Source organism: Mya arenaria, chromosome 11 (genome assembly GCF_026914265.1).
Source record: "Mya arenaria isolate MELC-2E11 chromosome 11, ASM2691426v1".
Taxonomy (NCBI): Eukaryota; Metazoa; Mollusca; class Bivalvia; order Myida; family Myidae; genus Mya; species Mya arenaria.
This window is the reverse complement of record NC_069132.1, coordinates 39,291,576-39,307,588: the sequence shown is the minus strand read 5'-3', so window position 1 is coordinate 39,307,588 and position 16,013 is coordinate 39,291,576. Positions and strand designations below refer to the sequence as shown.

At 38.2% G+C, this 16,013-nt stretch overlaps 2 protein-coding genes and 1 long non-coding RNA gene across 3 annotated transcripts; 2 read left to right on the top strand and 1 right to left on the bottom strand.

Annotated features, from left to right (window-relative positions):
- The first annotated feature begins 207 nt into the window (after positions 1-207).
- On the top strand, positions 208-1,733 carry LOC128209975 (uncharacterized). The gene has a single exon (XM_052914258.1). The coding sequence runs from the start codon at positions 223-225 to the stop codon at positions 1,570-1,572; it is 1,350 nt and encodes a 449-aa protein (XP_052770218.1). The 5' UTR covers positions 208-222; the 3' UTR covers positions 1,573-1,733.
- Positions 1,734-2,713: 980 nt separating this feature from the next.
- Positions 2,714-11,872, bottom strand: LOC128207177 (esterase LipI-like). The gene is made up of 8 exons (XM_052909960.1): positions 11,647-11,872; positions 10,944-11,082; positions 8,099-8,220; positions 6,931-7,031; positions 6,092-6,186; positions 5,345-5,481; positions 4,393-4,479; positions 2,714-2,967 (listed from the first exon to the last, which is right to left on the bottom strand). The coding sequence occupies exons 1-8, from the start codon at positions 11,870-11,872 to the stop codon at positions 2,891-2,893; spliced, it is 984 nt and encodes a 327-aa protein (XP_052765920.1). The 3' UTR covers positions 2,714-2,890.
- On the top strand, positions 11,751-14,511 carry LOC128207178 (uncharacterized). The gene is made up of 3 exons (XR_008256661.1): positions 11,751-11,809; positions 13,509-13,580; positions 14,201-14,511. It is a non-coding gene; the product is annotated as an uncharacterized LOC128207178 (long non-coding RNA).
- The last annotated feature ends 1,502 nt before the right edge of the window (positions 14,512-16,013 follow it).

The following is a 16,013-nucleotide window of genomic DNA, read 5'->3' as shown; positions in this document are numbered from 1 at the left end:
TAACCACGCAAAGATAATAATCTGTTCGCGGTTCATATTTAGAATAAATATATTTACACAGTGAAGCATCGGTACCATAAATCTCCTAAATATCTTTACATTGTGGGTATTAGCTTCTGTTCCTCGGTCATTAATAACCACCACTTGTAAACAGAAGGACTGCTAAGCTCTCTTCACCAAAAAAACGAGCGTACGATCACTTAAGTAACGCGAGGCAGCCACATGGCCTATCGCGCTCGGAAACTAACGCGACCGCCGGTTACCGCGGAAAATATAGCTATAATTCAACAGCAGATTGAAACTGAGTTATCGTCACAGAATGGACGACCGAACGTCCTGAACGGGCGTGTGAAATCTAGCTGCGCGGGTAGCGGGAGTTCTGGTAGTGTTAAAGATGTCAAGTATGAGTTTCAGTATGTTGGAAATGACACGGAGAGAAGTGACAACTATATGTACAGCTTCAAAGCTTTCCCAGTGCGTAAACGTGATTTCGAATCAGGACGTTCTAATTCCAGGGAGCTTGATTTTGAATCAAGTATATCGAATTTGAACTTAAACGATGGTGTTGTTGGTGATGAAGACGACGCAAAAGTACCTCCTCGTGTCCAGTCAGCGAAATTGGAAAGAAAGGCTGCACCTGTGTCCGCTATATCCAGGCCTAAATCTGCTACAGATGGAGTCAGTTGCACAGGTAGCCATCATGTAACAATATATGAAGGAGTTGGTAATTCGCATGATATCAAGCCAATAGCTGGTATTTTGAAGCATAGAGATGGACAGATTGTGACTAATTTGAGGAATAGAAAAGTCAGTACCGTTAGTAAATCTTCCAGCCATGTGCATTTACGCGAGTCAGGACCAGCTCGGAAAGTGAGTACAATGAGTAGGGCGAGTAGAATATCAAAACAGGACGATGACTGTGAAACTTCTCAAAGAAAAATAAGCACAATGAGTGGATTATCTCACCATGGTACAGAATCTCAGGACAACGGTCGAACCTCGCGGCAGTCCGTATTTGAGAAGAGAAAATCAGTGTGCTACGACCCTGTGTTAGAAAAGGCTACGGCGTTTATACACAGGAGTGGAAAGAATTTTAGTCAAGCAAATACTACCCTGTCTGGTATGCAAAACTTACAAATGAGTTACACGGAAACGAATCTGGAAACTAACCAGAGTTTGATATTCTTAGACCTTTTAAAAACATCTTCTATGAAGTCCCACATTCGAGGTTCACAGATTAGGTCGATTGAGCGTAGACTGGAATGGAAACGGAAGAATCCGCTATACTCGACAACTTTCTACGAACACAAGCACGTGCCGGACCCGTACCGCAGGGGTGTCAAGAAAACGGCCCGCTCCGCCGCCCAGAAAAAGCTGGAACGGAAGGAGAAAATCAAGCAGCTGTCGGACGAGATTCATACCGGATATGTGCCAACGCAGTTCACCATGAAGATCGCGGACCGGCCGGAAGTGGTGGACATTGGCCGGAACTGTCGCTACCTCCGCAGTCGGATACCTTCACCGGATATTCCCGAGGTTTCAACGCCAGAGACAAGCATTCCGGTGGACTAATCTCTAACACGGTTTCTCCAATATGCCGGAAGTTGTTCATATGAATTATAAAGAGTCAGTTTAATTACAGTCAAACCCCGTTGGCTCGAACTCCCAGGGACCTGTGAACATACCCCGAGCCCAAGAAAATTCGAGACAAGTGGGAATCTTTACCTTCAGTATAAAGAAATGGGTCCAGTTCGAGCCAACGAGTAATTCGAGCCAAACGAGTTCGAGCCAACGGGGTTCGACTGTATATCTAATCAAGTACATGCTAAAACAATCCTGATATTTAAACGTATTGGTCTACAAATAAACATGTTTAAAACATTTACAACCTTTAAAAGACGTCTTCTATTTAAAGATATATATTATAAGTATCTTCCATTGCCGAGAGTGTAAGATAGGTTCATCCCAACCCGAGCGTAGGGTGTTTTGCGGAAACGAGGTTTACCGATATGGAAATCAAAGGTATTATCATTAGTATAGTCGGTTAGTATTGTTTAACTAAACTATATTTATTAAAATGAAACACAATAAGACCAGGATCAATAAATGCATATATTCTGTATTGATAAACGAGCACAATATATTCGTCAAATGAATATTCAACTGAATGCAGTCATTTCCCCCACAGGAACATAAAAATGTTGAAAAAGAGTTAACGCCAACGCTCTTCTGTTTTTTTATGTTGAAAAAGGGGCATGACTCGACAATCATAATGCCAGAGTTATGGGTCTTCCTTTGCATTGTCTCTTGCAACATACGCACAAAATTTCGTTTGAAAATCTTTCATGCAATTTCGTACTGATTCGTTTATGTAACATTCATTTAGATGAAAAGTAATAAGGAAACTATGCAAAATTAAATCACTGATTATTTGTGACGGTTTTTGAGTTAGCCTGACCCGGATACCTGGGCGATTTGGCTAGGAAATCATGAATAATTAATAAGGGAGTTTCATTGGTTCCGCAAGTAAACAGTTGCTTTCATGTTGAAAAAAAAATCTTGTGAAAACTGGAAATGAGCCGAGTCCATCTTTTTCTGTTTATACAGCAGTCAAGATCACTCGGCCATGGAGGCTACTAACGCTTTAATGTTATTAAAAATATTTAATTGTAACATGCATGTAAATTCATTGGAAGAAGAGTTGTCTCCCCTGCCTCATGCATTTCCATTAAAACGAGGTTTTGTCAGTCAATTGTCCAACGGTATTCATAAAGTATAACGGAATTAATTTTGAGTAATGTCCAAGGTTAAAGTTCATGCATGCCGGCGACGACAACACCATGAACACACATCGATTTCTTTTCTAAGAGATACAGACGAGCAAATAAGATCAGGGGCTTGTTGAAACTTTCCGGATGAACTTGGCAGCTATTTCATATGATCTGGTACAGTTTTCTTTGAAAGCCACTGAAATATAAAAGATATATACAGCCTTAAGTTTTAAACAACTATGTTACATCGCTGAATTATAAAAGATATATACAGCCTTGTGTTTTAAACAACTATGTTACATCGCTGAAATATTAAAGATATATACAGCCTTAAGTTTTAAACAACTATGTTACTCCGCTGAATTATAAAAGATATATACAGCCTTAAGTTTTAAACAAATATGTTACTCCGCTGAATTATAAAAGATATATACAGCCTTAAGTTTTAAATCAACTATGTTACTCCGCTAAAACATAAAAGATATTTACAGCCTTAAGTTTTAAATCAACTATAATACTTACTAGTAAAAAGTTTATTAACTATCGTCATGACCATCCGTACCGTCAAGGGGCGTTACTTAATCATTTTGAACTGTACGCCCTTATACTCCTGCAATGGTGTTGGCATATGAAAGTATTTCATACGTTTATTCTTAATATGTTATATGGGGTGGTTATCGGAGGGTTGTCCCATCCCCTTATGCACATTTTGAAGAGTATCTTTAATGAAGAACCTTTATTAAATCAGAACACCAACATCCAGTGAACTTACGACAAACATAAATTAGAAACTTTCGATTGCTATTCCTGATTTCAAGCTTTAAATTCTTGCCAATTAGTGGGCAAAACTTTTGAATTATACGCCCCTGCCATCGCTTTCAAATTATCAATGTCAAAAATATTTCGTTTATCCAAGGAAACTGACGGCGCTTTTGGGTACAGGTATTTGCTTTGATATTCGCGATCTGATTGGCTTGGCGGTAATCAGCCATCAGTTTGACTGACAGGCGGTGTCATGACAATTGCGACCTTGACCTCAGATAAAGGGGACTACGTTTTCCTATGTTGACTGGATATCTCGAAAAAGGGATGGGACATGAGGAAACTACATATATTTATTTGGAATATGTTTATGATGTTTCACCATACTTTGTGAATGTTATATCCCGATATATCTTTCCTACTTTCTTCAAATGCACTTAGCATTTCAAGTGTTTAGTGCATTGAATGATCGAGGCTTTCAGTCTTTCAAGCCAACTTCAAATGAATTGCAACATCTATAAAGTGTCGATCGACTTCTCACGCCAAAGGAAAAAGATTACTGTCATCAGAACGAAGTTACTAATAAAAATGCGAGCTCATACCTAATCAAAGTATTTCGCATCGGCTACATCAACCAATTAAATCATATTTTAAGATTACGCCCCCAAAGACGAATACTCAAGGTTGAAAACGAATATCTTTGAAGTGCCGAAACTTTATTATTCAAATCTGCTTTGGGGGCGTTACAATTTGACAGTCTCTCCGTTGCCAAATGACATAGTGAACGTGATTGTATGAATATGTTGATGAGTACACTATGCTAACTTTATTTGAGAAAAGTAGTTTATAATATGATTACCTGGCAGGCTCCAGAAAGTGTGCGGAACGCCTTTAATCAGCTCCAATTCCACGTGCACGCCGGCATCACGGAGCTTCCGTTCATACTCTGGAAGAAATTCTATACTGGTCAGTGGTCACATATCTGGTTAGTAGCATTGTAAGGCGCGTCCATGAAAAATGTCCAGGAATTGAATTACACTGTTTTCCATATGTAACCATTAGCATCTTAACGAAACCTTTACCTATGACATACACGGTATTGAATGCTACAAACCGTCTCTTTTTTATGATCATGTGTGATACTCCATGTAAAATCCGACAATGCACGCTCAATCAAGCCAATCAATTTGAAAGTATTTTTGACCATGCAGTGTGACCTTGACCTATGATATTCGGATCTGTGTCTTGCGCGCAATTATATGAATATTGACTCGCATTTTGTCAACACAAGGGAACAATGAAGACCGAGCCTTTAGCTTAAAAGAGTAAGATACTTTATTATGGTAATAAAGTTAGTCATGATGTGTCAGTGAATAACCAAGGTATTAGCTAGTCAATACGGAAAAGACAGATTCACGCACGCAAGGATAGACACCTGCCCTCTGCCGCTTGAATGCCCGTTTCAACAGTCCATGAGCGAGCAAGCTCTGCAATGAGAAAGTCCGGTTAAAGGATCTCATACTCCCAGGCACCCATGCCTTTCTTACAAGTGGTCATCCTACCTACAATATCCGCCGCCCTGAGCAGGTCAAGCCCGACAATGACCAGAAGGAAGGAACACGGGAGAAGTCGTTTTCTCATACGCCCGCGGGTCCGTATCCTCCTGACAGCTGGCCATCTTACATACCATAGCCATCGTCCATGAGCGGGTCAAGCTCCGCTATGACCAGGAGCTTTGGTGGAAGGCGGGGGAAGTCATAATTGAAAACCACAGTCGCCCATGGTTCCGTAACCTCCTGACAAATACTTACCATATCCGCCGTCCCTGAGCGGGTCAAGCTCCGCGATGACCAAGAGCGTTGGTGGAAGGCGGGAGAAGTCGGAATTGAGAACCACAGACGCCCGCGGGTCCGTCTTCTGATCTTCACGAAGGGTCATTTGGGAGAACCTGCAGCAAAATCAATTTTATGAAACACCCGTCGTCGGATACCAACGGCTGACCCATTACGTTACCTTTCACTCAGCAATGGTTTAGCCGTGTGTATCCGACGATGGTATCATAAGTATTGTATGTCCGATTTTTAGCTCACCAGAGCACGAAGTGCTCAAGTTGGGCTATTGTTATCGCTCTTTGTCCGTCGTCCGTCCGTCAGTCAGTCCGTCCGTCCGTCAACAATTGCTTAAAAACATCTCGTCTGAAACTACCAGGTCAAATTCACTGAAACTTTAGGAATCTTTATTGCATGACCCTCTACAAAAATACAACAACAACAAAATGGCCGACTTACTGTTTTGCTTTAAAAAAATCACTGAAACTACCAGGCCAAATTCAATAAAACTTTACAGGTAGCTCCATTGCATGACCTTTTACAAATTTAAAACAAGGCATCGTCATCAGTAAAGATATGTTTAAATTGGAACATTTTTATTAATGCTTTATCACAGAGTTGTGGCCCTTTGCTTAGGTGAGCATTTTAGGGCCATCATGGCCCTCTTGTTAGAAATATAGTACATTCTGTACAAAACAACAATGTTAACTAGAAATGAAAGCATGTTACCATTCCGAACGCTTTCTTGGAAGAAGTGGTCCGTCTTGAAACTCGATACTCGATGGGAACTCCGTCAAGTAGCTCACTTTTGGATAAACCAGGATCTAAAGTGTGATTAACCCCACAGTTTATGATTGAAAAATTTCCAGAACCTGGAAAATTTTACATTCAGAATGTTCAACTATACATAACATGTAAGATGAGTGATTGAATAATTGCATTGTTTTTCTGAGCACTTTTAATACTAACAAGATGTTTCGATGGGTTAACGATGCTAGTCTGTTTTTTATTTCAGTCGATCAAGGGCCAATCTACTCCTAAAGTACTAAATACATAGTTACAAGCTTTGTCACACATACGCATATTGTCACTTGAAACACATGGACAAAATTCAGGGGCAGCTCCAGGATTTGATGTTGGAGGGGGCGTAACTTAGGTGCGTAAGCTTTTGAATTGCGCCCCTGTCTGAGATCCGACATTTGTTTGGTTTTAAGTGAATCCAGGGGTATTTTGGTGTTGCCCAAACATAATTTTATTAATAATTTCAATTCCGAAATGGTGTATTTTATTACGCCTTTTATCCCATTTTGAAATAAAAAAGTAAACTTGAACGATTTTAGAGGAAATGCTAGTGAAATTGCAAGTGAACATCTGAAACGAACTTTTGAACGAGTTTTGACATTCGCATAAGTCTTTCCACGAGGTCTATGGCGACAACACCGAAGACAAAAGTGACAAGACTATAACAATAACTCAACTACTTTCTTTGAAGGCGAGAAAATGTGTGTGTTTTTTTGGAACAAAATCAAAGGTTTTAGCCATGAAAAGAACAGCTATTGGTTCCTTACAGCAAAGTGGACGATCGATGGACAATCATGGCAGACGACAGCCGCCATTCTCCCACCATTACTGTCGCCAGCTACTCCAAGACGGCTGGAAACACTTCCTCCTGGATAAAAATGCCACAAATGTTTAGAATGAATGGCTGTACCGCTTGATGATTAAAGTTCAGCGCATCTTTTCAGCTTACGATGAGGTGTTTGTATGAAAGGTTGCACTTATTAATCAGGGGCGGATCCAGGATTTCACGTTAAAGGGGACGTAACTTAGTTGCTTAACCTTTTGACTTGCGCCCCACCCATTCGGAGCTCCTCGGCCATTTTTTCAAAAACAACCTCGGATGTATATGGACGGTTTACATACTTAAAAAGTGGTACGTTTAAGTCCGCTGCAAATAGATCGCGTAGTAATCTTATTTAGTAGTTAAAATTTATGACTTAACTCTTGGGAATCGTAATTATGTTTGCAATAATACACTTCACTGGCAATCAATTTAAACTGAGAGCAATGAATACAACTCTTAAACACAACATTTAATTAATGCTTTTATTCAAGAAAATTCGGACTACTTCAACAGATGTACCGGCATACATCCGAGGTTGTTTTTGAAAAAATGGCCGAGGAGTTCCGAATGGCGCCCCACCCTCAGACCAAAATTTATTTGGTTTAAAATGTCGGCAGGAGGGGGGCTAGAGTCAATGGTTTGCCCTGGTTGGGACGGTATGCACATTTCCCGCCCCCCCCCCCCCCCACCCGGGGAGATTTCCTATTAGTGAGTGTTTTTTAAGACCTTGTACTGTATATCTGCCTACCTGGAAATCTTCTTTGTAATGGCACATTCTAAGAATTCAGGAATGTCTCCGTCGCCTTCCCCGATTTTTAACTTTAAAGCTGCAGTCTCACAGATTGATAGTTTTGACTTTTATTCTTTATTGTCTCAGAATCTGTTGAATTTGGTGTCAATTCCTTCAATAGAGTCATATACGATTACTCACAATTAAACAAACCTCAGTTGATAGGGTAACTGCCTAAAAACGCGGCATTTAGTAAGGTTTTCAACATTTACGCAAAAATTGGCTCATTCCAAGACAAAAAACAATATTAGGCTGTCAAAACGATCAATCTGTGAGAGTGCAGCTTAAATATCGATAAATAAATTATGACATAGATGCGTACCGATCTTAATTTTGTTCTCGTGCACCCAGCGAGTGACGCACGAGGCGTCGTCGTTGCTGGCGGGAAACTTGTGCTCGGGCGATCGACGGTACTCAACATTCACAACGATACAAGGAGTCATCCTAATGATACACAAAGAAACATAAGAACATCATTTTTTTAACTTTTTACAAAACAAAGACAGATTTTACGGGGAACAATAATTATAAGTTACACTTGATAGTTGAAAATATTTTATTTTGAATTTTAATGCATTTTTATGTTTAACTTATTTGACTTAAATGATCAAAACAAAATATCATATTATAACTTGTGTACAATTCAAAAAAGAAATATCCTTTATAAATGTTTTATATTTTTAATAGTTACATGGCCAAAATTTCCCAATTTAAAAAAGCGCCAAAATAACGCTTATATGTTTTTATCTACAAAACAAATAATATGCTTTTTTGTTTTAAAATCATCAAAGTAAAATGAGTCAAACCTTTACGGTGGAACGCGACTATGAACGAATTTTCGAGTTAATGTCTGAAAATTGGTATACGAATAGAAGAGCATATGCCCAGTTAGGGACTGTTCTCAATATTCGGAACATTTTTGAAACTACGAGTCCTCAAAGTATACCACTGACGTCAATTTTGAGACGTCCGTTATATTTTTGCGTTCCAGCTACAATAACCGATATTTTCACCAATTCTTCGTTTACCGCCATGAAATTTCAACCTCAAGTGCGTCTTTTGAAAACGTTCACGCTCATATATTTTGCGTTCTATTATTTTACGTTTTTTGTATTAAATTCGTCTAAAACGTCAATTGAAAAGAGTAAAAGTTTGCATCAACTGGAAGTATTGTTGATCCCAGCATCAACCTATAGTGTACTTATGTACCAATGGTTGTGTGGTTGGATAACGCTATAAACAAAACACAAACTGTGATAACGATCCCAAAACGGCTAAACGATTCGTACTTGAACAATTAACATGCATCCGGCAATCTCCGTATGTCTCACGTTCAGAAATGTGCGCACCAATCAGAACACCTCGGTCTATCGCGAAGATTGCCGGAGATGGCCGAGGTGGTACGATTGTGAGCGGACTTGTATCCTGTATTTGCACTATTAGGCCCTCGAAAAAAATCTTTGTTTAGACTTACGTATGAAAAGGCTCGTTAGTTAGACAATACATTTTTTTTTTCTTTTCTTTTTATTATCATTATTAATATTTCATTTTTTTTTTTTAAGGGGGGGGGGGGGTGCTTTACCAATCCGATTAGGGTATATCACTATTGTAGAAATTTTAAATAAAAAAATCGTCAAATTTTAACTTGTTCACTCAAAAATGCACATTTTAAGGAAATAACGAAAGAATGCAAACTACAGCAAAAAAAAAAAACGAAACCAAAAATGGGGTCGGTCGGGTTTTTGGGGAAAAAATACACGCCTTATATCATTTCACACAACCACATATAACTACACGCAAATATATTCCTTCATCAGTTTTTGGAAACAAACAAACCTTAACAACTACTATTTTGAACAATATATTTTTAGTCTGCACTCTCACAGTTGAACGTTTTTACAACTTTAAAAAGATTGTATTGAAACGACCTAATTTATGCGAAATTGCATTGACACCAGTGAAAAAATATCAGATCGCAAATTTTTATATTTCCGTTCGAAAAAATATTGTTTTATGGCTAAAAACGATACTTACGATTTAAGAAAATTTATAAAACATCAAAAAAAAAATTAAATTAAATATTAAACTCGCATTCTCATTTTTTGTCAGCAGTCGTTCCAAGACAAAAAAATAACAAGAGGCCCAAAGGGCCTATGCTCTACTGGCATGGCTCTTGTGGTCATTTTTAATCCAGAGCATGTATGTATGGGTAAAAGGCAACAGACATATAGTTCACATTTTGTGTTTGGATTACCTGAAAACGTTGCACGTTCAACATCTGAGCCCAGAAAGAATTGTAAGGAGATTAGTTGTATGAACTATTTTAATATGTGCCAAGTAAAAGTCATCTGACAAAAAAATGCTTTCAAAACAGTACTCATGGTAACAATTTCTGTAGTTTTAAAAATTTTAAAAAAAAGTTGGTCAAAAGGTCAAAGTCAAAGGCATCCGAGGACAACATTGATCAATTTGAACAAACATTCACACGCAATTGTGCTGAGATGGATGCAAAAACACACAAAAAAATTCAAACCTTTCCCAATTTAAATTTACGAAACCTGTGAACCCTGGGCGTGGCCAGTAATGACCCCAGGTGCATAACAAACATTCACAACCGATTTTGTTAAGATGAATGTGCAAACTACAGACACTTAGAGCTAAAAAACGGCCTTTGGGCTTTCAACAAGGCAGAGTAATTCACAAAATCAACTGCAGTACAAAAAGCAAATTCTCTACCTTAGTCCTCGACTTGAATTTACATGTACATGTAAACTTGGCTAAAAATAGAATTCACTCATGCATACCTGAATGGCTAAAAATAAGTTAACTAAAAATAGCATTTCTTTAATTTAAAACTTTCAAGGCCCATAATCTCGGAATGCATAGGCGGATATGGCTGGTGTTCGAAAAGAACCAAGCTCTAATTGATATCTAAATACTGTACAAGTTTCATCGAGATACAATCAAAACTGAAGACTGTATCGCGTTAACAAGACATTGTTTACAGACATTGTTTACAGACGCACGGACGCACATACTACGTACACATTACCATCGCAAAAGCTCTTCTGGCCTGTGGCCAGTAGAGCTAAAAACAAGTTGTCAAAACGTTCAATGTGTGAGAGTGCAGCTTAAAACCAAACTATGTTTCGAGATTGACTCATTACTTTGCAAGCATCTTGCATGTGGTCTCCTGTGTGGCACGGCTCTTCGTTACGTTGCCGCCTCCGTGGAAGTACACGAGCAATGGAGGCGCCCCCTGGTGAACACAGACATCCGGTTTGTACACCGTCACTGGGATTGCGTCTACAAAAAGTGACAGGGAGGACGGACGTTGAATTAGATCGCCCTAATAAGTTGAGGGTTTTCAGTAAAATATGGTATGTCTGGATTGGGAGTAGGATGTGTTATTTGTCCCATATTTGGATCAGACTTGGACTTAAATTCTAGTCAAACCATGACAAGTAGAAATGTACACGTGCCAATTTAATAATCTTTTATTCTTAATTGAATAATAAATTAAGTAATTAATTATGTCCCCCTAAACAACTGACGTAAGTTGCTGTAATGCACCAGTCAATTGTAACCACGTACGGCCCCTCCAGGTCGGTGGGTATACCAGGGATAGCCGGGGAAATGGGCCGTGTTTTTACCTTCCAGGCGGCCTCGCAGTACCGGGTGAATGCGGTGATTTTGTCTTCGCCCCCAAAATAGCAAGAAATGGGCCTTACCTAGGGTCCCTGGGGTGCGGGGGCATTTGGTGGCTTAGCTGGACCGAACGTCAAAGTCCCCGCTATTTCTCGGATCTTGGGGCGTGGTTACAATTGACTGGTGCATAAGTGATCGTTTGTTTAAATGAGTAAATCATACCTTGAATGTCACGTTCATCATCAACCGGTACGGAGAATTCCTGTGTTGTTCCATCAAAACCCGTATCACCTGCGTACCGTCTTGCTGTTTCGACTGCACTACGCCTAGCGGCATCAACATCTGTCTCGAACTCTTTTTTGTCTCCCGAATACTTTGCCCTGAGGTATGAAACAGTTTCTTCATGTGGAGCGTATTTCAGCAGAAATTCATCCAAGTTAAACGGCATTGTTATAATCCGCGCAAAAATACAGTTAAACCAGATCAGAACCAGTAACATAAAACTTGTTTTGCCAAGTTTATTTTATCTTCAGCGAGTTCAAATTCAAGCACGTCATGGTTGATATAAATTTAAACAGTGTGTCATAACTAAACTCCGTTCCTAGTGATAAAACCATGAACAAATCGTAGTGAATTTATGAATTTCGTACACAGATCAACTTCGGTTCTCACTTAGATATCATCGAATAGACGAGACTTTGAGCTTCCCTAGGGTGACCAAGGCGACGCACACAGAACCTTGTCGGCCCTCATGTTACCGGGGCTGACCTTTTTCTTCTGTTTTCGGTTGTATAACGTATAGGCGCGTAGCTGCCTATACGCGAGTTCGAGGCTGAATCCACATGATTCTGACAAAAAAAAAATCAGCCAAAGTTGCAGTATGCGTACTTGCAGGATCCTAAAATATTTAAATTTTCCTGTACCAGATTGCACCAGAGGTTTTAAAATGTTCCCCGAACTCCCCTCGCAAAATTATTAATCCAATTATAAAAAACATCCTCGGCACCCCAGCGTATCATAACCTATGATATAGGTTTCAGATACGCTGGGGTGCCGAGGATGATAAAAAAAGGGCCCCTGACGTGTTAGATTTGATTCAGCGTTGATCCTCTACAACTGTGTCTGAATTATTCTTTATTGCTATTCACCTCACACTGGCACCGGATTTTCAAACTCAATCATTTTTATAAAAAATCAAAAAAAAAATCTTATAATTCCAAACTAAGAATTAAAATACCGAAAATGTGAAAAAAGCATTAATGAAAAATAATATTTTTCTAGATTAATGTTTAGTTTCAAATTAAGTTTTTTTTATGAAAGATGCCTTGCCCGTACTAGTGTTGAAATCGTGTACTTCGTACTGGTTAGACCAAGGAAAGTTTTAGTCCGAGTATCGGTGCTTTGCCGAGAGGTCTGCTTGCAAAGAGCCAGGGCAACGCACCCGAACCTCTTGTATCAGTTGAAGTATTTCGTAAACTTTTAGATTATTTCAATAATTATAGTGTTTTAGCTTGTATTTATTGATCTAAGTTTAAATTGATTGCCAGTGAAGTGTATTATTGCAAACATAATTAAGATTCCCAAGAGTTAAGTCACAAAGTTTAACTGCTAAATAAAATTACTACGCGATCTACTTGCAGCGGACTTAAACGTACCATATTTTGAGTATGTAAACCGTCTAAATACATCCGACGCTGTTTTTCATAAAAATGGCCGAGGAGTTCCGAATGACTTTGTTTCTTCAAGTCTTCTGATATCTGGATTTGCGAGAGTATTACAGTCACTTCAAGCTCATGTCACTTTTGTCTTTAAAACACAATTTAATTAAATCGTGATGAAGTTAACGTACGGTGTCAGACCATAAGGCAGCTAGCTAACAAACATTTAAAACAATTGCGCTTTCTGCTATTTAATTCACGGTTACAATATTGTTATCAGTATTTATTTTTTGCATAAATGAATTACACATGTATTAAGTAAATAGTTTAAGAGTCATGAGTCAAAATTTGTGTTTGTTATACATGTGTATGTATTGGTTTTAAATAAGAGTGTCACTTTAATATTTTACATTTCAACTGGTGAAGGTTTTGCGAATGAGAAAGCCTTGAAGAATGGCGACACTTGCTACGCAGTTGGATTTTGCCTGGTATCTAAAGGTAAGAATATTAAGGCCCTTCCACAATACAAAACTAGGTGGAAAATTCATTTCTTCTTTATAACGTTTGAAAACTTAATTTGTACTTTTGCAAGAGTAGATTAAAAGCATTTACAGTCAAGGAAATATATCGCAGAAATATTTCATCAGAAAATTAGTTAGCATCCAAACGCAAAAAACCCCAAGTGTTTTGTGATATATTTGCGTATTCATGCATTGCATTTTAGCAGCTAATCCTGAGTTGACTTTACCGTAAGGAATATTAGTTATGTATGCAATAATGCACTTCATTGGGACTCAGTTTGAACTTAGTATAACAAAATACATGTTAAAAGTTCAACACTACGATTAATTATTATTATTATTATTATTATTATTATTATTATTATTATTATTGTCATTATTATTATTATTATTACAGTCGAAGTTCATTGATTTATCCCGAAGCTAACTCTTTGTAAGAGTCAGTAGCTTTACGTATTTAAAATACAGAAATACAATTTGTAGGCGCAATACACTGAATACAGCAATTTCAACAAGGAAGGGGAAATTGTTATTTACATATATTATATTTGTGTCCATATTAATTTGAAATAGTAACAATATTTTGTCTGTGTTTAGATGGATTGTGGCACTGGCCAGTCATGTGTGCTAGGTCGAATGGGATCTCTGTGCAAGTCGGCTACATCTACTTCGTATCACTGGACTGTGAAACGGGACTTTCTGTCTTCTACCGAACACAGAAACTAAAAAGGTTTTACAACATGCTAGTGGAACTGCTGGCGAGCCAGTAAAACCTGGTTGCAAGGGCTTAGTTTTCTACGGGGCCATCTTATTTACTCATGTATCGTAAAGTTTTTTTCGAATTAATATATCTTAGTAGTTATACTATCTGTTTCGAAACTAAAATACTAATTGGTCAGTTAAGGCAATGTGCAAGGTCAAACGCCGCTGGCTCCTAGGGACCGGCGAAAATACCCCGAGCCTCGGAAAATTCAAGCCAAACGAGAATGCTTACCTTCAGTATGCAGAAATCGTTCCTTGACATCCAGTTCGAGCCAACGAGAAAATCGGGCAAAACAAGTTCGAGCCAACGGGGTTCGACTGTATGCGTTTTTACTATTAAAACTTTCAATCTAGATTGTGACACTCGTTGAAATTCTTGATCTTACGATATTGTCTTTTCGCTTGGTGTTTGATAAGATGACCCCCCCCCCCATATACACACACAATGATTAGTAAAATGTTGTTCTATGTGAAAATAACTAGTGGGAAATAAATTGCATTATCGGAATATATTCAATTGTTACTTATTTCTGCATTTTCATACCCATCAAAGAGGTACGGCGTCAACATTAAAAACACACTTGGTCATTTTGATTGAATTACAAAAATCTAAATCAATATCAGCCAAATTAACATGACGCGGCCTAGGAGTCGATCGGTAGCCAACTGACCAATCATGTTTGCATTTCATTGAATTTGGATAATAAATTGATACATTGCAACTGGGAGTAGGATTCAAGTTCGAATTAATTGTTCCCAGATAGCAAAGAAACATTTGACTATATTATATCAATAATAAATATTATTAAAATCGTATATAACAAACCATTCTAAATTGAGAAAAAAAACAGCGACTGCCATACACACATGGGGTTTTGACATCATTACTTAACAAAAATTGATTTTTTTTTGTTCAAGTATAAGACTGCACGTTTTGTATACCTAAAGCTGAACTTCAAAATATAGCCTGCCTTTTTATTGTTACAAAGTGCCGATGTTATTTACAAGTAAGAAATGAATCCTTTTAATGTTTACACATCAAATTATTTCACCTGAATCGTATGACATTGAATTAATAATAATGAATTAATTTCATGTTATTTACATGCTTTTATATAGTAACGTCATACCCCGTTCCATACTGGTTTTGTCTGATCATCAAACATATTTTCTATAAAAATTATTATCGTCTGCCTCTGCGTTCTTGTCGGAGGACTCTCACCGGCCATTTTCAATCGAAGACAACCTTAGATGTAAACAGGTGCACTAGTAAAAATAGCTTGTAAAATTAATGATGATGATGATGATGATGATGATGGTGATGATGATGATGATGATGATGATGATGATGATGATGATGATGATGATGATGATGATGATGATGAAACAAGACGCCCAAAAGGCCCTATGCTCTACTGGCTGGGTTTGTGTAGTCAACATCACTTATGAAGTGTGCGAGCCAGTGCCAATTTTGGCCCAAGGGGCATAAGTTTAACAACCATGGTAGTGTACCACTAAATTAAGCCTTGTTCAAAATAGCAAGGATTTGCAAAGCTGTTTCAGACAAAAAGGTTTTTAACATTTCCCAATTTAAGTATAACACATCTGTCAACCCAGGGGCATGGCCAGTAATGACCCCAGGGGCATT

Bases quoted from the DNA above. Each gene is read 5' to 3' on its own strand.
- LOC128209975 (XM_052914258.1), top strand. From the start codon at position 223: ATGGCCTATCGCGCTCGGAAACTAACGCGACCGCCGGTTACCGCGGAA.
- LOC128207177 (XM_052909960.1), bottom strand. From the start codon at position 11,872: ATGCCGTTTAACTTGGATGAATTTCTGCTGAAATACGCTCCACATGAA. The intron at 7,032-8,098 runs GTACGCATCTAT...ATTTTTATCCAG, and splicing joins CGAGAACAAAATTAAGATCG to GAGGAAGTGTTTCCAGCCGT. The intron at 5,482-6,091 runs GTAACATGCTTT...ATTTTGCTGCAG, and splicing joins CCAAGAAAGCGTTCGGAATG to GTTCTCCCAAATGACCCTTC.